The 25,564-nt window shown below is 42.8% G+C and overlaps 1 protein-coding gene across 1 annotated transcript in view; it reads left to right on the forward strand.

Annotated features, from left to right (window-relative positions):
- Positions 1-3,592: 3,592 nt before the first annotated feature.
- Positions 3,593-25,564, forward strand: part of LOC130034963 (putative serine protease 47) — a 37,449-nt gene continuing 15,477 nt past the window's right edge. The window contains exon 1 of the mRNA XM_056126462.1: positions 3,593-3,889. Within this exon, the coding sequence (XP_055982437.1) occupies positions 3,593-3,889 (297 nt within the window). The remainder of the gene's footprint in view (positions 3,890-25,564) is intronic.

A 25,564-nucleotide genomic window follows, 5' to 3' on the forward strand; every position in this document is an offset into this window, starting at 1 on the left:
TGTAAGGCAAACGCCCTACCCGCTGTGCTTTTTATAGCATGGTTGAGAAAAACAAGTGAGTAATGTGTGCTTTCAAATAATTTTGTTACAAAATACTTTAATAAAGGCTTTAAAAGAATGTTACTGTATGTGTGTACAATACATATGATTTTTGAAATATAGAAGATTAAGGATCTTGTCTTTATCTTTTAAGTGTAGAGACCATTTTTTCCTGACCACACATATATTATCACTACAATGCTTTTGAATCTTTTGAATTGAACTGATGTCTCTTTAAGTAACAGAATGCAAGTTTGACATTGTTATTTTATTATCTTCAAATAAGCAACCTGAAGGTGTGTTATACTCTTTAGTCTCAACACTAATTTGTTCAAGTTGTACACTTGAATGGGCAATTTAAGTTGTACACTTGAATAGGCAATACTTGGGAAACATGAAATTAGCTAGAATAAGGTATATTCCTTAATTTCTGCCTTAATTTTACCTTCAAAGCATTATTAAATATTTCCATTTCATTTGGAAAGATACTTGTGCCTTTTACATGTTTTGCTGCTTGGTTGATCTTAGGTCTTCTGTACAGATAGTTTTGGTTGATATTAAAAAGCATAGGTATGAAACATAAAAGATAACTTGACAAAAATAAAAATAACAAGTGCAGTGCAGGTGGATCTTAAGCACTCTGACGATGGAGGAAGTACAGTCATTTTTAGACTGAAACCATAAGAATTAGCATTATTGTAACAATGTTGCCTTAACTACAGACAAAAAAAGACAACAAAAATATGTTTGGTCAACTTTATGGGCACACTGAGCAGGATGTTGCCCGAAATAGGTTGAACCTAATGCCAGGGCCTCTCACGGCAGATTCCTGTCCCTTTTTCCTCTTCAGTGTGAACTCTCAGTCCAAAGTGCTGGATCCTCAGTTTCCTCCAGAAGCCAGAGCACTTCAACCACTAGGGAAACCTGCGAGTGCTTTAAGCTCCAGGAGAAAGCGCCCAGGAGAGTCCCTGGAGAGATGGGACATCTAGAGAGAATAAGCTCCCACCTGACATTAGGAGGAGCAACGTTTCCTTCCTGCTCTCAGTAAATGTGATGAAAGTTTCTTCAGCTACTTCTCTTCCCACTTCGGGGAGCTTCTTCATGCTCAGACAGGAACCGGTACCGTCTTACTGTCACTCCTGGCAGTTTGATTCCCTGTTCAGCCCTGAAAAATTAATACAAAATAAAGATAGTGAAGGGACAGAAAGTCAAGGCTGTCAGAAAATATTGGAATTTGAGCTAACAAAGATTTTACAAATCATTCTAATTATACAGATGAAGGAAAGTCAATTGTGAAGGTTATTAAGGCAAGTAGGTGATAAAACACGGATGTAAACCTAGGACTTCTGACCCAACCACGATTTTCAGGAGTATAAACAGAGGCTGGAGATGTGGGAAAGCAGCTGGAGTGTTGTCTCTCCCTGACACTTTCCATCATAGACGCATAGAGATCAAATGGAGATTCGGCCACTGGAGTGACAGTTCTCATACAGGTGGCTCCGTCCTACAGTGCGTGTAAGTTGATTGTCACAAAGTTTAAGCTACAAATTGGCAACAACTCTAATAATCTTTCCTCAAAACCTCTTAGCTAGAAATAAAATTAGAACAGCATATGGAACCGGGAGCTCCAGGACCATAGATGATATTTTTTATCCAAGCCTACTAAGGTATGAAAAAGGTAGGAAAAAATTCATTTACTGAGTTCAAACAACACTAGTAAACTCCTTAGGGTCTGCATTCTGTTCGATGTCCCATGGAACAACTTTCCCCCAGGAAGAATAGCCAGAAGTCATTGACAATGTCAACTAGGAACAGGAATTTGCATGGGGTGATCAGTTCTCTGCCTCTGCCGGGTGTGAGCAGCACAATACTTTGGAGGGTCCCTGTTCAGCAGTGGGAGCTGGTTGGGTGAACCAAATGTCTTAATACAACTCAGAGTTGGAGGGGGCTCCCTCACTCAGCATCACTCAGTCTCCCCTGGTGTGCACATCTCCTTGGGGTCGCAGACAATGGCTGAGCATCTCTCCCCTCCAAATCTCAGTCTCCAAGCTCTATCTCAGGGGCAGAGATCTGAACCCCCTCTCACAACAACTCTGCCTCCATCTGAAATTTTCTAACACTGGAGGAGAGGCTCCTGAATGCTTCACCAATAAGTCTTTGTTCATTTCCTACCTCCTGTCAATATGGTTCTAATAACAAACAAGATATATATGATTGGTCATTTATGTTCATACAGTGTTATAGGTATTTTTAATATTAGCATGAAATAGACGGTATAACATCATTTGGAGGGCAAAGCAGCAGGGAGGGTGTTTGCTCTGCATGGAACTGATCCGAGTTCAATCCCCAGCACCCCACATGGCCCCCCAAGCCCACCAGGAGTGATCCCTGAGTACAGGGCCAGGAAAAAGGCTGAGCACCATTGGGTGCGGCCCCCCAAAACTACAAAACCAAGAAAGAAAGAAGAAAGAACGAAAGAAAGAAAGAAAGAAAGAAAGAAAGAAAGAAAGAAAGAAAGAAAGAAAGAAGGGAAAGAAGGAATAAGGAAAGGAAGGAAGGAAGGAAGGAAGGAAGGAAGGAAGGAAGGAAGGAAGGGAGGGAGGGAGGGAGGGAGGGAGGGAGGGAGGAAGGAAGGAAGGAAGGAAGGAAGGAAGGAAGGAAGGAAGAAGAAAATCAATATCATCTGAAATTAGAGAAAATAAGCTGCAAACTGAAACTGAGATCCTAGACTGGGCTTGCTGTTCCCGCAGAGATGATAGAACTCTAGCTAAGAGGAACCAGTTTACCACCTCTGATGATTCTCCTTAAAATTTTTTTTCTATTCATTAAAGAACAATGATTTATAAAGTTACTGTAGTTAATATTTTATCACCAATCTCTTCACCAATGTCAGCTTCAGTTCTCCTTCTTTGGAAACAAGGCATTTCTTTCCTTCGGAACAAAAACCACTGAAGATATATTTACTTATAATCTTAAATTTTACACTGAGATTCAAAAATAGGCCCATAGTCATCTGGCTAAAGGAGAAACATCAGAGATGGTGAATATTAGTACAGCTGATAGGGTGTTTACCTGACATGCAGCTGGCCAAGGTTCAACCCTCAGCACCGCATATGGTCCCCCGAGTCCTACTAGGAGTAAACCCTGAGCATGGCCAGGTGTGGCACCAAAATAAACAAACAAAATAGAATGTTTCACACAAAGCTGCAGAGCAGCCCATAGTGTTCTTTCTAAAGAAGCAGTGAGGGAAAGAGGAAAAGAAAACTTTTGACTCTCTGGGGAGTAGTTTGGGGAATGGCAAGAAAATGCAAAACCCAAAAATAATATAAGGACATGGTGGATGGTATTAGGCACTTTGGGGGTGGTGAGATGCAGTAACTGTACATTAACACTAGATGTATCACCTTAACTACAGCAATAAATGTTTGTATGTATAAAGTAAAACATGTGTCTTCAATGGGAGAACCTGAGGAATGTGTCTAATTAGGTGGTGAGGGTGACAATTGTTAGTAATGACCAAGTGACCCCTTCACTCCCTGATGTGCTGTTGAGAATGACACGCCTAGCCTCGGCCACCACAACCAAACAGAGGGGCTTTCGGCTTTATGGCCACACGGGGGCGCCGCTGCTCTGCTCGCTCCTACTTGCATGGGCGGGGCTGTGGTCTGACTCAGGCTGTGACGCTAGCCTGGAGGAGGACACTCGGGACAAGGTGCCTTCAGAGCAGTCCTGGTGTCAGGCTCGGGAGCCGGGCGGAGAATTGCGGAAGGGAAACCTCTGGGACCTTGTGCTGTGTCTAGGTTCCATCATGGCCCCAGAACCTCGTGATGCCAAACCGAGAAACTACAAGGTAACTCCCTTCCACTCCCTGTTCTTTTTCTTCTTTTTTTTCTTGTCTTGTCTTGTCTTGTCTTTTTTGCTTTTTTGGGTCTCACCCAGCGATGCACAGGGATTACTCCTGGCTTTGCACTCAAGTTTTACTCCTGGCGGTGCTCAGGGCACAATATGGGATGCTGGCAATTGAACCCGGGTCGACCGCGTGCAAGGCAAATGCCCTACCCACTGTGCTATCACTCCAGCCAGCCCCCCTGTTCCTTTTCTTTTTTTTAATTTAATTTTTATTCATTCATTTATTTATTTTTTAAATTTTATTGAATCATCGTGAGATACAGTTACAAGCTTTCATATTTGAGTTACAATCATACAATGTTCAAACACCCATCCCTCCACCAGTGCACATTTCCGACCACCAGTCTCCCCAGTATACTCCCCCTTTCCCACCCTCCCCCTGCCTCCCTGGCAGACAATTTATTCCATACTCTCTCTCTACATTTAGGCATTATGATTTGCAATACAGATACAAGCCCAGTATTTCTTAATATAAATAACATTTTTTATGGAATTGGCTATATTTTTCAAAACTAAAAATGAGAGAGAGAAGTGATTTTGTTTTACAAACACTTTTATTTTTTATTTTATTTTATTTGCTGTTTGGGTCACACCTGGTGGTGCACACGGGTTACTCCTGGCTCTGCACTCAGGAGTTACTCCTGGCGGTGCTCAGGGAACCATATGGGATGCTGGGAATTGAACCCGGGTCGGCCGCGTGCAAGGCAAACGCCCTACCCTCTGTGCTATCTCTCCAGCCCCTACAAATATTTTTAGACTTTAAATTTTTGTGCTTGAGTTTCAGTTATACAATGATTGCGTACCCATCCCTCCACTAGTACCCACTCTCCACCTCCACTAATCCCAGAATCCCTCCCACCCACCCCCATCTCACCCTGCCTCTGTGGCAGGGCACTCTCCTTTTTTCTCTCTCTCCTTTTGGGTGCTGTGGTTTGCAAAAGAGGAACTGAGTGGCAATCATGCCCAATCGGTGGCACTGTGGTATGTGTGTGAGCCTTGTGTCTGACAGACGTGTCCGGAATAGACATGGGCCGCAGCCCTCGGGGACACCCCGGAGGTGGATGAGGGCCAGGGACGCCTGGAAGCCTCTTTTGTGGTAGCCTCGGAGAGGCTACATCGGGTGTGTCAAAGGAATCATCCTCCGCTCTATTACTTCTCTATTCTTCTTTCCTTGCGCTTGCGTCATTCTTTTTTGTAGGTTGGATCACGCTCGTCTTTTTTCTCTACCGAGACACCGTCTTTGGAACCATGGGACAATCTCCGTCGAATCCTCTCTCACTCACTCTCTCCCACTGGTCAGAGGTCCGCTCTCATGTTCAGAATCTTTTCTGATTGTTAAAAAGCCTAAATGGCAGACCTTTTGCTCAGCAGGATGGCCGACCTTCCAGGTTGGTTGGGCCCCCGAGGGATTGTTCCACTTGCCGCTTATCTTCCAGGTCAAGGGAGTCATCTACCAGCCTGCTCCCCGGGGGCACCCGGACCAGGAGCCTTAGGCAGGAGTCCCGGGCGGGAGAAGGGGCCCCCACTGACTCTGCTCCTCCTCTGCCCCTGAACCCCGAACTCTCTAATGCCACTCCCGGGCCAGCATTGCCCTTTCCCTACTTCCGATCTCTTCAGTTGGAAGAACTAAACCTTCCGGAGGTGAAATATCATGTGCACGCCCTTTGGGCATATTCGGGAGTCCCAGGGTGACTGGTGAGTGTGGTGCGCACCCGTGTGAAAGAGTGGACCGGTCCAAGCGAGTGCCGAAGTGTGATCTGTGCGTGTATCCATAGTGTGTGTATTTATTATCTTTCTCCTAATTCTGTTTATTAAGATTGTTTAATACGGGTCAGAATTGATCACTTCTCTGAGATCCACAGGAAAGCTCAGGATCTGGGCTTGATGATCAAGAAAGGTAAATTTGACACTTATTGTTCATCAGAATGGGCTTCCTTCAGGGTGGATTGGCCCCCATGAGGTTCCTTCTCTCCAAACCTTGTGGCTCAGATAAAGGAGGTAATCTGTGGAAGACCTGCTGTGAAGGTATGCTCCCTTGGAAATCTCTAGGGGGACTGGGGGAGGAATGTGATAACCTCTGTGTGAATGCGTGTGTGTATGAGCACCCTGATAGGTCCTCCCATCGGGCTTCAGAATGCTGAACCACTAAGGCTAAGTTCTCCCCTGGCCAGGCAAGCATCTGAATGGTTTCTGCAAAGAGGCACCCCTCCTTTGTCTGTTTTGCATCACCATCCACTATGGGAGGGACGGGAGGAAAGCCCACTAGTGAGAAGATTGGGAAACTAAGGAAGAGCAATTTCCAGGAAGAGAGGTCAATTGAAATGTTAATGAAGGCAGTTCAATTGTAAGGCAGAAAAAAAAAGGGTAAAGGGACAGAAGCAGCAAGCCAGCAAAAAGTGGGAAAAGTAGAAAGCTAAGAAAGGCAGAACTGTTTTTTTAAGGAGCAGAGTTTTTAAGACCACAGCACGAAGTTCGTCGGGCACACAGCTGTGGGTCTGTCCAATGCCAGGCCCGCCCAGGTGGACATGAGCCTCTGAATAAAGGCCAAAGTGATAGACCTGGGGAGAAGTTTTGCCAAGGATTCCTCCTTTTTCATAGATTATTGCTTGCAATTAGGAAAACATCTGAGGAGCTTCCAACTAGGTAGTTTTAGATAAGAAGATCTTGTTGACCTCTGTAAAACACCATGTGGCCTGAGTATAGTGGGGAAAGATAGCCAGTGAATGGCAGTTTGCATTACCAGATCATTTTGCAGTCAGATCTTTGCAGGTAACAAAAGAAATAGGAGAGTATCAAAGCAGAGGAGGCAGGAAAATGCAAGATCTTATGATTAACTGTTTGACATCAGAAACAAAGAAGCCTATCCCCATGTCTGATAAGATACTAGCTCCCTGCCTCAGAATTAGTCTTGGCCAAAATATGGTAACATCTTTGTCATAGTTTATTTTGCCGGCTTATATTAACAAAAGCGCTTTCTTGACCCATTTTTTACAAGCAGGATACTGGCTGGTCAGGCTGGGAAATAGGGAGCAGAGTTCCCAATCAGCCGATAAGGTTTCTTCGCCCTTCCTTTCTCAGTCCATCAGTTTCTCCCTGCCATTTTTTTGAAGAGTCAGATTGAAGGATCAACTACAGATGTGTGCACATGTACGTGTGGTGTTTTAGTCAGTTCATTGTCTTGTTTGTCTGTCTGTCTGTCTGTGTCTGTCTATCTGTCTGTCTATGTGGAACACTCGAGTGTTGGAACCAGGCTGAAATCAGAAGTAGAAATTTTAAAGAAGTTAGTGACATGCTGTTAGGGCGCGGATCGTGATCTCCCTTTAACGACAAAGAGACTCCAGAGACTGCAAACAGCAAGCAAGGTTTATTGTAATGAAGGAATCCATATTGGGGCATCAAATTTTTGTGTACTTTAGCTAACTTGCAACATTGCTTTCTGTAAAACTGCTTGGCTGCTTTGCACCTGGGGGAGAGGGGACTTGCAAAGTGAACAGGGCATAACTTCTTTCTACAAGGTAAAGGTAAGGTAAAGGCCCTCCCGTTGATCGTCGATTTGCTCGAGCGGGCCCAGTAACGTCTCCATTGGAGACTTTGTTGTTACTGTGTCTGGCATATCGAATACTCTCGGTAGCTTGCCGGGCTCTCCAAGAGGGGTGGAGGAATCGAACTCGGGTCGGCCATGTTGGCCGCTTGCAAGGCAAACGCCCTACCCGCTGTGCTATCGCTCCAGCCCTCTTTCAGGTGTATTTACTGTCCCTGAAATGTATTGTCTCAGTAAAGCACCCTGCAGATTTGGGTAAAGGCTAACTCAGGATGCTGGTGGTTGGGGGAAATTGCCCTTTCCTGGAATGTATTGTCTCACTAAAGCACCCTGCAGACTTGGGTAACACAAAAGGAGGATGGTCAAGGGAGATTACCTAAGGCTTAATGATTCCAGCTATAACCTTGCTTGTGCTGACAATGGATGTACGTAAATGCTGATCTTTGAATCTATAGGCTAAGGAGTGAGGTACTTTTAAATGGATTGGTTAAGAAAGTATATGTTGTTACAAATCTATTGGCTATGAAATGCGCGGGCTTTGCTGTAACGGCCAGTGAAGGCCTATATAAGATCCCCTTTGAAGAAGTTCGGGGCTCTCAGCCACTGCCCATTTTTGGGGTATGCTGCAGAGCCCCAGCATGCTGGTCTAAATAAACCCCGTTTTTACTCCTGCAGGAATTGTGTCTATCTGGTCTCTCCGCGCCTCCCAGGGCCAGGGAACTCCCGATCCCAACATTTGGAGGTCCCACCGAGATCACCGAGGACCCTGCCCCAGGGACGCAGGATTGAGCCGCGGGGTAAGTTAAGGCGCCTCTTTCTCTCTCTTTGTTTCTCCGGTACCGTTTTACTGTAGTTACCGATCGGTGACACAAGCACAGTGGTGTGCAAGCACAGTGACAGTGGTGTGCAGCACACTGTTGTGTGTGCGAGCCTTGTGTCTGACAGACGTGTCGGGAATAGACACGGGCCGCAGCCCTGGGGGACGCCCCGGAGGTGGATGAGGGCCAGGGACGCCTGGAGGCCTCTTTTGTGGTAGCCTCGGAGAGGCTACATCTGGTGTGTCAGGAATCATCGGCCGCTCTATTACTTCTCTATTCTTCTTTCCTCTCCAAAAGGCCTTGCGCTTGCGTCATTCTTTTTTTGTAGGTTGGATCACGCTCGTCCTTTTTCTCTACCGAGACACCGTCTTTGGAACCATGGGACAATCTCCGTCCACTCCTCTCACTCACTCTCTCCCACTGGTCAGAGGTCTGCTCTCGTGCTCAGAATCCTTTTCTGATTGTTAAAAAGCCTAAATGGCAGACCTTTTGCTCTGCAGGATGGCCCACGTTCCAGATTGGTTGGCCCCCCGAGGGATCGTTCCACTCGCCGCTTATCTTCCAGGTCAAGGGAGTCATCTACCAGCCTGCTCCCCGGGGGTACCCGGACCAGGAGCCTTAGGCAGGAGTGCCAGGCCGGGGGGAGAAGGGGCCCCCACTGACTCTGCTCCTCCTCTGCCCCTGAACCCCGAACTCTCTATTGCCACTCCCGGGCCAGCACTGGCCTTTCCCTACTTCTGATCTCTTCACTTGGAAGAACTAAACCCTCTGGAGGTGAAAAATCATGTGCATGCCCTTTGGGCATATTAGGGAGTCCCAGGGTGACTGGTGAGTGTGGTGCACACCCGTGTGAAAGAGTGGACCGGTCCGAGCGAGTGCCTAAGTGTCATCTGTGCGTGTATCCATAGTGTGTGTATTTATTATCTTTCTCCTAATTCTGTTTATTAAGATTGTTTAATACGGGTCAGAATTGATCACTTCTCTGAGATCCACAGGAAAGCTCAGGATCTGGGCTTGATGATCAAGAAAGGTAAATTTGACACTTATTGTTCATCAGAATGACCTTCCTTTGGTGTGGATTGGCCCCCACGAGGTTCCTTCTCTCCAAACCTTGTGGCTCAGATAAAGGAGGTAATCTGTGGAAGATCTGCTGTGAAGTTCTCCTCCAGGCAAGCATCTGAATAGTCTCTGCAAAGAGGCACCCCTCCTTTGTCTGTCTTGGGTCACCATCCACTATTGGGGGGATGGGAGGAAAGCCCACTAGTGAGAAGATTCTGGGAAACTAAGGCAGATCAATTTACAGGCAGAAAATCCTTTTCCCCACCCAGTCTCAGCTAGAGGTCAATTCAAATGCTAATGAAGGCAGTCCAGATGTAAGGCAGAAAGAAAAAAAAAGGGGTAAAAGGCAGGTAAGAAGCCTAAGAAAAGCAGCAAGCCAGCAAAAGCAGGGAAGATGTAGCAAGCTGAGAGAAGGCAGAACTGTTTTTTTTAAGGAGCAGAGTTTTTAAGACCACAGCACTAAGTTTGGCTCAGGCACACAGCTGTGGGTCTGCCCAAAGCCAGGCCCACCCAGGTGGAGATGAGCCTCTGAATAAAGGTCAATTTAAGGGAGGTTAGAGTCCCCTTAGGAGAGGCAAAAGTGATAGACCTGGAGAAAAGTTTTGCCAAGGAACCATCCCTTTTCATAGATCCTTGCTTGCAATTAGGAAATCATCTGAGGAGCTTCTAACTAGGTAGTTTTAGATAAGGAGATCTTATTGACCTCTGTAACACCATGTGGCCTGAGTATATTGGGGAAAGATAGCCAGTGAATGGCAGTTTGCATTACCAGATCATTTTGCAGTCAGATCTTTGCAGGTAACAAAAGAAATAGGAGAGTATCAAAGCAGAGGAGGCAGGAAAATTCGAGATCTTATGATTAACTATTTGACATCAGAAACAAAGAAGCCTATCCCCATGTCTGATAGGAAGGTACTAGTTCCCTGCCTCAGAATTAGCCTTGGCGAAAATATGGTAACATCTTTGTCATAGTTTATTTTGCCGGCTTATATCAACAAAAGCGCTTTCTTGACCCATTTTTAACAAGTGGGAGACTGACTAGTTAGGCTGGGAAATGAGGAGCAGAGTTCCCAATCAGCCGCCCTGGGAGCTGTCCCTTCCTTTCTCAGTCCATCAGTTTCTCCCTGCCATTTTTTTGAAGGGTCAGATTGATCGATCAACTACAGATATGTGCACATGTACGTGTGGTGTTTTCGTCAGTTCACTGTCTGTCTGTCTGTGTCCGTCTGTCTGTGTCTGACTGTCTGTCTGTCTGTGTGTCTGTGTGGAACACTTGAGTGTTGGAACCAGGCTGAAATCAGAAGTAGAAATTTTAGAGAAGTTAGTGACATGCAACCCAGTGATTTAAGAAATGCAGTTGTTTTAGGAACCTGTTAGACAAGGGTTAATCCTTATCAGAAGGTTGAGCCTACAGAGAAAGCAGAATTCTCAATCTAACTTTCTTGTTAGAAGAACATTGATTATATTATTAACAGTTGAAATCCTTTTTGAACTTAAGAATCTTGTACTGTCTAGAAGAGCTATGGAACTAGAGCCTGAAACTAAAGTGAAATAAGAGTTCAGAGAAAGCAAGAACTTGTCTTACAAGCCTCAGCTAACTTTTATGAAAAATTTGTAAGAGGCAGTTTCCCTTTTTCTCACAGAACCTAGCAGGTCTTAGATACGGAGATCTCAGGTGCTAGCCAGGCCTGATCTTTGGGTTGCAGATTCCCAGCTCTAGGCAGGCTAGTCTTTGGTACGAGAGTGGAGAGAGGATTGGAATAAACTGCAACTAAGATCAAGCAGCCTGGCCATAAGGTTTCCTTCCTTTTCCTGCCCATCTCCATCTACCTCCCTGGAGTGGGGGAAACTACAGAACGCTGGCGGTGGGAAAGATAGATTGTTGCCATCCTTTTTGTGCTCACACAACAATTCAAATATTTTCTTATGCTGATATCAAAGTTTGGTTAAAAAAAAATCCAAAGGGCTTTTTCTGTGTCTGAAAGCATGTTTGTATTTCTGTGGAATTGTTAAAAAGTATCTGGTGTAGAAAGCTCATGATTTTAAATAATTAAGGTACAAGAACTATTGAAATTAAGCCAAAGAAGGTTTTATCATGTTTTATAAAAATTGATTGTTTATAGGTCTTATGCTGTTATGTTAATGTACATATTTATATCTGCATTGGATTAGAATATTTGACCTAGAAAGAGTTAAAATAACTATGACACATTAAAACTGGTTTAAAAGTAATGGTTTAGTTTAATCATGAGTTTCTAGAGTTATAAAATTGGTTACAAAGTTTGTCCTACCAGTGCTCTATCTGATCTCTGAGACTCTTGGTAACTAAAATTTCTAGGGCTACTTAGTAATAAGTTGTATTGAATTAGTCTCAGATGTCAGCCTGACAATTTGAAGCCATAGCATTGCTTGTCTAGTGCTTGAAAGTGCATGCTATTATTTTGATAATTTTATTTTATGCCAAGGTTTGTCTCCAGGTATCAACCTAGCCCTGACCTGAGATGCTTTCTGTTTCATGGTAATATATGAGTGTTTTAATCTTTTTGTATTTGTGTTTTCCTCTAAATCAGAATTTTAAGATGTCTCCTGGTTAGTTTCTAATGTAAAGTGATCTTTTGCCCAGTGGATATACCTTGTAAAAGCTTTAATTGTGAGCATTTTTAAGCATTTTGAATATCTATGGAACTGATCTAATGCTTTTGAAATAGTACTGCAGAGTACAGTTTTGTCATGTTAAGTGAGATGGTTGGTAACTTGTGTCTAAATTTGGGAGATCACATTGTACATTGTACTACTATAGATGTATGCCATAAGTCAGAAAGATAATGGATGGAGATATCGTCAGTGGGAAGAAAGGAAAGGAATTCTGTTAAAGTGAAATTGATTTTTAAATGAATGAAAGTTACAGAATGTATGTAAAGGAATGTGTAGAAGGTTTGAGGTTGTTCTAAAGAAAAGGAACTGGTCAAACTGTTATAAGAAACGCTTTAAATCACATGCAGAATTCTTCTAGCACCTTTGTGGTAAGATCTATGGTAAAGATGATTGATGGATTATCTGGACTCCTGTTACAGTGCTCTTAAGATCATTGAATTTTTCAAAAGTTGCAGAAATCAAGGGTTTTGACATGGGATTAAAAACATGTTAAACGGTATGCTTTATCTCTACAGATTTTAGCTTCTCTGACTAGGACCCACAGCAAACAGGTGTATTACATCTCTGTGAGTAAAGTGAAATACTTGCTTTTCTCTTCTTTTGTACCTTCAGTATGTTTTTTGATGTTTCATGGCACTATGTTGGTTTGCATAAATCCAGATAAGTCTTTCCTCTCTGTAATAGGGTCTACCCCTCATGCAGACAGGAAAAACCAGCCATGGGACCCCAAAGCCCTCTTCCAGGGAAACAGTCAGGGGATCTGTCTAAATGACAGGAGCAGGGATTTAACAGGTACTGTTTCAAGAACCCTACAAACCTCAGAGCGACCCTAGAGGCAGGCTGGCTCGAGAAAAGACTGGAAACCATCACTGCTATGGAGAATGAGGAATCTAGGACTCTGCAATGACTAACTCAGTCTGGGCCTACTCTCAGCGTCAAGGAAAAACCTGGAAACCAGGATTTCTCCCAGCCCTGAAGAAGGGATGGGATGGATTCCTTTCTGCCAGGACATCTCTGTGGAAAACGAGGACCAAAGCCACAACCCAAGGGCTCGAGACATCGTGGGACATCTTCTGGCCAGGCCTGGGTAGCTCTGACGTGCCAGATAAGATTAATGAAGATTAATGCCACTATTGTTGTGTCTCCTGTCTTTAGCTGATCCCCAGGACTTCTCAGTAAATAATTGGGTATCCCAAATGGAGAGTTCTCTAATCTTACTGTGTTTATGCAAAAGAACAAGCCAGGTTTGTTAAACTATCTTGCAACGTTTTAAAATGAAGGTGGAGAGAAAACCATGTTTCTGTAACTTGCTTTTTGTAAGAATCAGATTCTAATTCTACAGAGGTGATTGAATAAATGTATTCTAATCTTGATCTAAAAGGTACCCCCTTTGGGGAAATTTAGATAAAACTTAGTTTACTGTCTGTAGGTAAAACAGCCTAATCTGTAAAGGGAACTCAATATTATACATGCTGTCACTAGTCTGATACGAGCATTGAAAGCCAGAGCTTTACTAGGGTGAAGCTCATCTCAAAGTGCAGAATTGCTTTCCCCCGGTCTGAATTGGCCAAAGTGTCGAGAAAGGCATCTAAACTGGTCAAATTAGAGTAGATTAATATCTAGTTCTAAAATACTGTGAATTTTCTTTCTATACTTTATTGCATCTCATTTTCTGTGAACAGTCATTTGGAGAGAACAAGAATATTATCAGCTCTTAATTTCTGTTGCATCATGGGATTAACAACTCCTGAACCAATGCAATGGAATATTATTAAAGGGTTATGTTTTAACACTAGTGAGAACCATCTTCCATGGGGAGGAACTGAACAGCAAGTAAGATAGAAGTAATTCAGAACTGTGCTTTCTGTGCCATTAATGAACCTAGTGGAAATCCTGAGCCTCCTCTCCTAACACCTGTTCAGCATCAAGGAACTTAGAGGTGAATCGGCAGCTTGACCTTATACAAATGATCAAATGTTCATATGTTCAATGTTGGTTCTCATTGATAGCTTCAGTATATGGGCAGAAGCTTTTCCAGTCTGTACTGAGAAAGCCAGAGAATGGCTTGGTGTTTCTGTGGCCATTAGAAAAATCTGAACACAGGAAGTTATATTATCAACCAAACCTGTTTGTAGAGTTAATCCTTTTCATTGTTTTAATGATAGAGATGGGTATGGCATTATGTTGCTTTGGTTTCTGTTGCTTTAACTCTTTTTAAGACCTCATCGAGAAATCTCTCACATCCCTGTTCGAGATAGTCTCCCAAAACCTGAGAGGACTCGACCTCCGACCTGTTGTTCCTCAAGAACAGAGGGCTTTGCTCTGATCTGGTGGAGGGATGCTGTTTCTACGCAGACCACACTGAGGTTGTCAGAGACTCTATAGCCAAGCTATGGGAAGGCCTTGAACGACGTCGGAGAAGCCTGGGAGAATTGGTTTGAGTCTTGAAGATCCTCCTAATTCGGGGCAACAATACCGGACGCTACCCACTGAGGGAAGCTACTCTTAACCACGGGTCCTTGAATTAGGCCCCGACCCCCCCACGATCTCTAGGATTAGAGATGCTCGTGAAAAGAAGTGGGGAATGAAGGAATCCATATTGGGGCATCAAATTTTTGTGTACTTTAGCTAACTTGCAACATTGCTTTCTGTAAAACTGCTTGGCTGCTTTGCACCTGGGGGAGAGGGGACTTGCAAAGTGAACAGGGCATAACTTCTTTCTACAAGATTCAGGTGTATTTACTGTCCCTGAAATGTATTGTCTCAGTAAAGCACCCTGCAGATTTGGGTAAAGGCTAACTCAGGATGCTGGTGGTTGGGGGAAATTGCCCTTTCCTGGAATGTATTGTCTCACTAAAGCACCCTGCAGACTTGGGTAACACAAAAGGAGGATGGTCAAGGGAGATTACCTAAGGCTTAATGATTCCAGCTATAACCTTGCTTGTGCTGACAATGGATGTACGTAAATGCTGATCTTTGAATCTATAGGCTAAGGAGTGAGGTACTTTTAAATGGATTGGTTAAGAAAGTATATGTTGTTACAAATCTATTGGCTATGAAATGCGCGGGCTTTGCTGTAACGGCCAGTGAAGGCCTATATAAGATCCCCTTTGAAGAAGTTCGGGGCTCTCAGCCACTGCCCATTTTTGGGGTATGCTGCAGAGCCCCAGCATGCTGGTCTAAATAAACCCCGTTTTTACTCCTGCAGGAATTGTGTCTATCTGGTCTCTCCGCGCCTCCCAGGGCCAGGGAACTCCCGATCCCAACAGTAAGACTGGCTAGCCAGGGTCAAGCCGCCTACACGGACACGCAGGTCAGTTAGGTGAGGCAAGACCCCGAACCTCTTCAAAGGGGGTCTTATATAGGCCTTCACTGGCCGTTACAGCAAAGCCCGCGCATTTCATAGCCAATAGATTTGTAACAACATATGCTTTCTTAACCAATCCATGTAGAAGTACATCACTCCTTAGCCTATAGATTCAAAGATCAGCATTTACGTACATAGGCATTGTGACTAGTGGGCATCAGGTAACTTGGACATTTGGTTATCACCTTGCTTCCTCTGATTCTCAGCCCTGCATTCCGGAGGTGGATAAGGGAATAGTTCTTAAGGGAGGTAACAGATAAGGAGGGCAGGAAAGGGAGAGTTAAAATTTATAGAGTTTTAACTCTGGAATCTCCCTTAGGGTCCCTAGGGACCTAACAATGCAACCCAGTGATTTAAGAAATTCAGTTGTTTTTGGAACCTGTTAGACAAGGGTTAATCCTTATCAGAAGGTTGAGCCTACAGAGAAAGCAGAATTCTCAATCTAAATTTCTTGTTAGAAGAACATTGATGATTATATTATTAACAGTTGAAATCCTTTTTGAACTTAACAATCTGTGCTATCTAGAAGAGCTATGGAACTAGAGCCTGAAACTAAACTGAAATAAAGTTCAGAGAAAGCAAGAACTTATCTTACAAGCCTCAGCTAACTTTTATGAAAAATTTGTAAGAGGCAGTTCCCTTTCCTCACAGAAACCTAGCTGGTTTTAGATATGCAGATCTCAGGTGCTAGCCAGGCCTGATCTTTGGGATGTAGATTTGCAGCTCTAGCCAGGCTAGTCTTTGGTATACAAAGCTCAGATACTTGTCTTTGGGATGTAGATTCCAAGCTCTAGCAGACTGGTCCCAAGTGCTCTTAGCTTGTGAAAGTACTTGTGAAAGGTTTAAATATTTTCTTATGCTAATATCAAAGTTTGGTTAAAAAAAAAATCCAAAGGACTTTTTCTGTTTCTGAAAGCATGTTTGTATTCTCATGGAATTGTTAAAAGTATCTGGTGTAGAAAGCTCATGATTTTAAATAATTAAGGTACAAGAACTATTGAAATTGAGCCAAAGTAGGTTTTATCATGTTTTATAAAATTTGATTGTTTACAGGTCTTATGCTGTTATGTTAATGTACATATTTGTATCTGCATTGGATTAGAATATTTGACCTAGAAGGAGTTAAAATAACTATGACACTTGAAAACAGGTTCAAAAAGTAATGGTTTAGTTTAAACATGAGTTTCTGGAGTTATAAAATTGGTTGCAAAGTTTGTTCTACCAGTGCTCTATATGATCTCTGAGACTCTTGGTAACTCAAATTTCTAGAACTACTAAGAGTTATAAAATGGGTTCACCTCAGATGTCAGCCTTCTGTAATAGTTTCTGAGAATGGAGAATTGCATGGAAAATGTGGGAAATTTTACTAACTATGTTGTTAATCAGCCTGTCTATTGCTTAAAAGTGCATGCTATTATTTTGATAATTTTATTTTATGCCAAGCTTTGTCTCCAGGTATCAACCTAGTCCTGACCTTCAGAGAGCTTTGTCCTCAAGTGTGAAATCCTTTCTGTTTCATGGTAATCTATGAGTGTTTTGCTCTTTATATCTGTGTTTTCCTAGAAATCAGAATTCTAAGATGTCTCTTGATTAATTTCTAATGTGAAGTGAACTTTTGCCCAGTGGATGTATGTTGTAAGAACTTTTTAGTTGTGAGCATCTCTAAAGCCTTTTACATACCTATAGAACTGATATAATGCTTTTGAAATGGTACTGCAGAGTATTTTTGTCAATGTTAAATGAGATGATTGGTAACTGGTGTTCCAAACTTGGGAGATCATGTTGTGCTAAGTTCAGTATAGATGTATGTCAAAAGTCAGAAAGATAATAGATGGAGATATCGTCAGTGGGAAAAGGGAAAGGAATTCTGTTAAAGTGAAGTTGATTTTTAAATGAATGAAAGTTACAGAATGTATGTAAAGGAATGTGCAGAGGATTTGAGGTTGTGTTTTAAGAAAAGGAACTGATCAAACTGTATTGTTATAAAAAACTTTAAAGTACACCTGCAGAATTGTTCTAGTGCCTTTTTGGTAAGCTCTTATGGAAAAGATATTGGACAGATTGTCCAGACTCCTGGTACAGTGCTCTTAGAAAATGGGAAGTCGGTTTTCAACCCCTGATCCGCGTGGGACGGGCACAGAGGCCCAGCTCTGGGCAACAAAGCTGAACGGCTCCAATTCCAACAGGTACAGCCCACCCCCAAGGGCCTGGGTTCCTCTCTGGGCACGCGCAGCTAGAAACAGCCCCTAGACAGCCGGTTTTCAACCCCTGATCTGCGTGGGACGGGCACAGAGGCCCAGCTCTGGGCAACAAAGCTGAACGGCTCCAATTCCAACAGGTACAGCCCGCCCCCAAGGGCCTGGGTTCCTCTCTGGGCACGCGCAGCTAGAAACAGCCCCTAGACAGCCGGTTTTCAACCCCTGATCCGCGTGGGGCGGGCACAGAGGCCCAGCTCTGGGCAACAAAGCTGAACGGCTCCAATTCCAAACAGGAGACATTCCCAACTCCTCGCCCAGTGCCAGGGATTCTTTCCGGAGCCGCGGCCGCTAACGCGGCCGCGAAATATTTTCCCACTACATATGCCATAGGAACCATAAGCTAACTTCTTAGATGGAAACTTCTCTATTTTAGCTCAGCCACTAGAAACACAGTTGCCAATAACTCATAAGCCTATCTTAACTCACACTGCATATCAAGCAGAATAGTAACACTGAACGTGAAGGACTAAACCACACCTCTCACAATGGTAAAGCAACGCAAAAGCCCACCAAACATTCATATTGAAGAGTCTAGCCCAGATGACACCAACAGTACTGTAGTGTTAGACAACCTCTCTGACAAGGAATTCAGAAGGGAGCTACTTAGGATGCTTAGGGAATTAAAAGAAACAATGGAAAGCAATGCCAATAGAAGACAAGAGGATCTGAAGGCAGAAATGAGGAAAATGCAATCAGAAATGTCAGACCTGAAAAATCTCGTAGGCGAATTGAAAAGCTCAGTGGAAGGCCTCAGCAGCAGAGTAAGAGCGACTGAGAACAGAATCAGTGAGCTCGAAGATCAAGTTCAGAGACTCTCCAGAAAAGAGCAGAAAATGGAAAAGAGACTCACAATTCGGGAACAGATGGCAAGAGAAGATCGTGATGAAGCCAAGAGGGGTAACATAAGAATTATTGGAGTCCCAGAGGGACAGGAAGAAAACCTCGATGAAGAAGAAACTGTCAAAGACATCATTGCTACAACATTTCCAGAGCTGAAGAAAACTTGTGACCACATTCAGGAGGCCCGAAGGGTACCAGCTAGAAGAAATCCGAATAAAAATACTCCAAGACACATTCTGATCAAAATGACCAAAACCTTAGACAGAGACAAAATTCTGAAAGCAGCAAGATCGAAGAAAGAAATCTCTTACAAAGGAGCATCCTTAAAATTCACAGCTGATTTTTCTGATGAAACCCTCATGGCCCGAAAACAGTGGTGGGACATAGTAAAAAAACTCAATGAAATAAATGCCTCCCCAAAAATACTTTTCCCAGCAAGACTCATTCATAATAGAAGGAACAACACACAGTTTCACAGACAAACAACAGCTCAGGAACTTCATAGACTCAAAACCATGGTTACAAGAACAACTAAATGGGCTACTTTAAGGCAAGAAAGGCCCCTCAAATACACCAAATTTTAACAGAACAATGGGACAAAATCCCATAACAATAATCTCTCTCAATGTCAATGGGCTAAACGCACCAATTAAAAGACATAGAGTGGCAGGATGGATTAGAAAATTGAACCCAACATTCTGCTGCCTGCAAGAAACGCATCTCAATAGTCAAAGAAAACACAGACTCAGAGTCAAAGGCTGGAAAACAATCCTACAGGCAAACAGTTCCCATAAAAAAGCTGGGGTAGCCATCCTTATATCAGACCACATTGATTTCAGAGTGAGGAAGGTCATAAGAGACAGTGAAGGCCATTTCTTATTGATCAGAGGATCTGTACAACAGGAAGAACTTACAATAATAAATGTATATGCACCTAATGAGAGACCAGCAAAGTACTTAAAACAACTACTCATAGATTTGGAAAAAGACATCAATAGCAACACAATACTAGTGGGAGACTTCAACACTGCTTTGTCACCTCTTGATAGATCAACCAGGCTCAAGCTTAGCAAGGACATACTTCATTTGAGGGAAACAATGGAAGAAAGGGACTTAGTAGATATATACAGGACACTTCATCCACAAAAAGCTGAACACACATTCTTCTCAAGCGTACATGGAACATTCTCCAAGATAGACCACATGCTGAGCCACAAAACATGCCTCCATAAAATCAAGAAGGTAGAGATTGTATCAACAATCTTCTCAGACCATAATGCGCTGAAATTAGAAGTAAATCACACACAAAAACAGAAAACTAAATCAAACACCTGGAAATTAAACAGTGCACTATTGAACAACGAGTGGATTAGACAGGAAATCAAAGAGGAAATCAAAAGATTCCTAGAAACGAATGAAAATGAGAACACGAGTTACCAAAACTGATGGGACACAGCAAAGGCTGTGTTAAGAGGAAAGTTTATAGCTCTACAAGCATTCCTCAGGAAGGAGGAGCGAGCACACATAAGTAACCTAACCTCACAGCTTAAGAGCTTGGAGAAGGACCAAAAAAAGGAGCACAACCCGAACAGGAGAAAGGAAATAATAAACCTCAGAGCAGAGATTAACGAGATGGAAACCCAAAAAACAATCCGAAAGATCAATGAAACCAAGAGCTGGTTCTTCGAGAAAATTAACAAGATCGATAAGCCTCTAGCAAAACTCACAAAGAAAGGGAGAGAGAAAACCCTAATAAACCGAATCAGAAATGAAAAGGGGGTCATTACAACAGAAACCACAGAAATTCAGAGGATCCTCAGGGAGTACTTTGAGAAGCTTTATGCCACGGAACATCAAAACCTCGAGGAAATGGATAAATTCCTAGACTCCTACAGACTCCCAAGGCTGAACCAAGAAGACCTGGAATACCTGAACAGACCTATCACCATCAAGGAAATTGAAATGGTAATAAAAAGTCTCCCCAAGCACAAAAGTCCTGGCCCGGATGGATTCACTAGTGAATTCTTCCAAATCTTTAAAGAGGACTTACTCCCAATGCTCTTTAAGCTTTTCCACGAAATTGAAATATCAAAAACACTTCCAAACAGTTTCTACGAAGCAAATATCACACTGATACCAAAAGCAGACAGAGATACCACAAAGAAAGAGAATTACAGGCCGATATCCCTGATGAACACAGATGCAAAGATCCTCAACAAACTACTAGCAAATAGAATCCAACTACTCATTAAAAAGATCATACACCATGACCAAGTAGGATTCATCCCAGGGATGCAAGGATGGTTTAACATTCGGAAATCAATCAACATAATCCACCGTATCAACAAAAGAAAAGATAAAAAGCATATGATCCTATCAATAGATGCAGAGAAAGCATTTGATAAGATCCAGCACCCCTTTATGATGAAAACCCTAGCCAAAATGGGTATAGAGGGGACCTTCCTCAACATAATTAAAGCCATCTACCACAAGCCTACAGCAAGCATCATCCTCAATGGGGAAAAACTGAGAGCCTTCCCTCTAAGATCAGGGACGACACAGGGATGCCCACTCTCTCCACTGCTGTTCAATATAGTACTGGAGGTACTTGCAATAGCGATTAGGCAGGAAAAAGATATTAAGGGCATTCAGGTAGGAAAGGAAGAAATCAAGCTCTCACTATTCGCAGATGATATGCTACTCTACTTAGAGAACCCAATAACTTCCACCAAAAAACTCCTAGAAACAATAGACTCGTATAGTAAAGTTGCAGGTTATAAAATCAATACCCAAAAGTCCATGGCTTTCCTATACGCAAACAGTGAGAGAGAAGAAAGCAACATGAAAAAAACAATCCCATTCACAATTGTGCCCCAGAAAATCAAGTACCTAGGAATCAGCTTAACTAAGGAAGTAAAGGACCTGTACAAAGAAAACTACAAAACGCTATTTCAGGAAATAAAAGAGGACATGAGGAAATGGAAAGATACCCCCTGCTCATGGGTCGGGAGACTTAACATTGTCAAAATGGCAATACTACCGAAAGCATTGTATAAATTCAATGCAATCCCTATAAGGATACCCATGACATTCTTCAAAGAAATGGAGCAAACACTCTTGAAATTTATATGGAAAAATAAGCCCCCACGAATAGCTAAAGCAATTCTTGGGAAAAAGAAAATGGGAGGAATCAACCTCCCGAACTTCAAACTGTACTACAAAGCAGTAATAATTAAAACAGCATGGTACTGGAACAAAGGCAGAACTGCAGACCAATGGAACAGAGTTGAATACACTGACATCTCTCCTCAATCATATGCTCATCTAATCTTTGATAAAGGTGCAAGTAATGTGAAGTGGAGTAAGGAAAGCCTCTTTAATAAATTGTGTTGGCATCACTGGATGGCTACATGCAAAAAAATAGGCTCAGAACTCTGCCTAACACCATGTACAAAAGTAAGATCAAAATGGATTAAAGACCTCAACATCAGACCAGAAACCATAAGGTACATTGAAGATAAAGTTGGCAAAACCCTCCATGACATTGAAGCTAATGGTATCTTCAAAGATGCCACGCCACTGGCCGAGCAAGTGAAAACAGAGATAGATAAATGGGACTATCTTAAACTAAGAAGCTTCTGCACCTCCAAAGAAACAGTGACCAAAATACAAAGACAGTCTACAGAATGGGAAAGGATATTCACCGAATACACATCTAACAAGGGGTTGATATCCAGGATATACAGAATACTGGTTAAACTCCACAAGAAGAAAACATCCAACCCCATCCAAAAATGGGGCAATGAAATGAACAGAAACTTTCTCAAAGAAGAAATCCGAATGGCAAAAAAGCACATGAGAAAATGCTCTACATCATTAATCATCAGGGAGATGCAGATCAAAACCACAATGAGATACCATCTCACACCTCAGAGACTGGCCCACATTCAAAAGAACAAAAGCAACCGATGCTGGCGTGGATGTGGCGAGAAAGGGACACTCTTTCACTGTTGGTGGGAATGTCCACTGGTTCAGCCCTTCTGGAAAACAGTATGGACGATTCTCAAAAAATTAGAAATTGAGCTCCCATTTGACCCAGCAATACCACTCCTGGGAATATATCCCAGAGAGGCAAAAATGTATAGTCGAAGTGACATCTGCACTTGTTTGTTCATTGCAGCACTCTTTACAATAGCCAGAAACTGGAAGAAACCTGAGTGCCCAAGAACAGATGACTGGTTAAAGAAACTCTGGTACATCTACACAATGGAGTACTATGTAGCTCTTAGAAAAGATGAAGTCATGAAATTTACATACAAGTGGTACAATATGGAAAGTATCATGCTAAGCGAAATGAGTCAGAAAGAGAGGGATAGACATAGAAAGATTGCATTCATCTGGGGGATATAAAGTAACAAAGTATGATATTAATACCCAAGAATAGCTGAGATCAGCACCAGGAGGATTACTCCATAACTTAGAGGCCAGCCGGGTATCCTAGAGGAAAGGGCTGTTCAGATAGAGAAGGGAGCACCAAATAAAGGATGTTTGGAGGATTCTCCCAGGAGGGGAGATGCATGTCGAAAGTAGACTATGGACTGAACATGTTTGCCACTCAATGCCTCTTTTGCAGACCACAACACCCAAAAGGAGAGAGAGAACACAGGGGATTGCCCTGCCACAGAGACAGGGGGGATGGGGGGATGGGGCTGGGAGGGATATTATCCATGGTGGTGGAAAATGGGCACTGGTGGAGGGATGGGTATCTGATCATTGTATAATTGAAATCAAAGCACAAAAAATTGTAAATATACAACTTTAAAAAAAAAATAAAATAAAATAAAGGGAAAAAAAAAAGAAAATGGGAAGTCAAGGTTTAAAAATGCTGCTAAATTGTATCCTTTATCGCTACAGATTTAAGCTTCTTGTGACTAGGACCCACAGTAAATGGGTGCATTACACCTCGCTGTGTGTAAGGTGAAAAGCTTGCTTTTCTCTTCTTTTTTACCTTCAGATGTTTTTGATGCTTCATGGCACTACATTGGTTTGCATAAATACAGATAAGTCTTTCCTCTCTGTAATAGGATCTACCCCTCATGCAGACGGGAAAAATCAGCCATGGGACCCCAAAGCCCTCTTCCAGGGAAACAGTCAGGGGATCTGTCTAAATGACAGGAGCAGGGACTTCACAGGTACTGTTTCAAGTACCCTACAAACCTCAGGGCGACCCTAGAGGCATGCTGGCTCGAGAAAAGACTGGAAATCATCACTGCTATGGAGAATGAGGAATCCAGGACTCTGCAATGACTATCTCAGTCTGGGCCTACTTTCAGTGTCAAGGAAAAACCTGGAAATCAGGATTTCTCCCAGCCCTGAAGAAGGGATGGGATGGATTCCTTTCTGCCAGGACATCTCTGTGGAAAACGAGGACCAAAGCCACAACCCGAAGGCTCGGGGCCATCCATACAGTTCATCGCGGGACATCTTCTGGCCAGGCCTGGGTAGCTCTGACGTGCCAGATAAGAGTAATGCCACTTTTGGTGTGTCTCCTGTCTTTAGCCGATCCCCAGGACTTCTCAGTAAATAATTGGGTATCCCAAATGGAGAGTTCTCTAATCTTACTGTGTTTATGCAAAAGAACAAGCCAGGCTTGTTAAACTATCTTGCAACGTTTTAAAATGAAGGTGGAGAGAAAACCTTGTTTCTGTAACTTGCTTTTTGTAAGAGTCAGATACTAATTCTACAGAGGTGATTGAATAAATGTATCCTAATCTTGATCTAAAAGGACCCCCTTTGGGGAAATTTAGATAAAACTTGGTTTACTGTCTGTAGGTAAAACAGCCTAATCTGTAAAGGAACTCAATGTTATACATGTGGTCACTAGTCTGATCCGAGCATTGAAAGCCAGAGCTTTACTAGGGTGAAGCTCATCTCAAAGTGCAGAATTGCTTTCCCCCGGTCTGAATTGGCCAAAGTGTCGAGAAAGGCATCTAAACTGGTTAAATTAGAGTAGATTAATATCTAGTTCTAAAATACTGTGAATTTTCATTCTATACTTTATTGCATCTCATTTTCTGTGAACAGTCATTTGGAGAGAACAAGAATATTATCAGCTCATAATTTCTGTTGCATCATGGGATTAACAACTCCTGGACCAATGCAATGGAATGTTATTAAAGGGTTATGTTTTAACACTAGTGAGAACCATCTTCCATGGGGAGGAACTGAACAGCAAGTAAGATAGAAGTAATTCAGAACTGTGCTTTCTGTGCCATTAATGAACCTAGTGGAAATCCTGAGCCTCCTCTCCTAACACCTGTTCAGCATCAAGGAACTTAGAGGTGAATCGGCAGCTTGACCTTATGCAAATGATCAAGTGTTCATATGTTGAAGGTATAAATATCTGTTGGTTGTCATTGATAGCTTCAGTGTATGGGCAGAAGCTTTTCCAATCTGTACTGAGAAAGCCAGAGAATGGCTTGGTGTTTCTGGGTCCATTAGAAAAATCTGGACACAGGAAGTCTTATTATCAACCAAACCTGTTTGTAGAATTAATCCTTTTCATTGTTTTAATGATAGAGATGGGTATGGCATTATGTTGCTTTGGTTTCTGTTGCTTTAACTCTTTTTAAGACCTCATTGAGAAATCTCTCACATCCCTGTCCGAGATAGTCTCCCAAAACCTGAGAGGACTCGACCTTCGACCTGTTGTTCCTCAAGAACAGAGGGCTCTGCTCTGATCTGGTGGAGGGATGCTGTTTCTACGCAGACCACACTGAGGTTGTCAGAGACTCTAGCCAAGTTACGGGAAGGCCTTGAACGACGTCAGAGAGAAAGGGAGGCCTGGGAGAATTGGTTTGAGTCTTGAAGATCCTCCTAATTCTGGGCAACAAGACCAGACTCTACCCACTGAGGAAAGCTGCTCTTAACCACGGGTCCTTGAATAAGGCCCCGATCCCCCCACGATCTCTAGGATTAGAGATGCTCATTAAAAGAAGTGGGGAATGAAAGAATCCATATTAGGGCATCAAATTTTTGCGTGCTTCAGCTAACTTGAACATTGCTTTCTGTAAAACTG

This window comes from Sorex fumeus, unplaced genomic scaffold (assembly GCF_029834395.1).
Source record: "Sorex fumeus unplaced genomic scaffold, SorFum_2.1 ptg000063l, whole genome shotgun sequence".
In the NCBI taxonomy this organism is placed as follows: Eukaryota; Metazoa; Chordata; class Mammalia; order Eulipotyphla; family Soricidae; genus Sorex; species Sorex fumeus.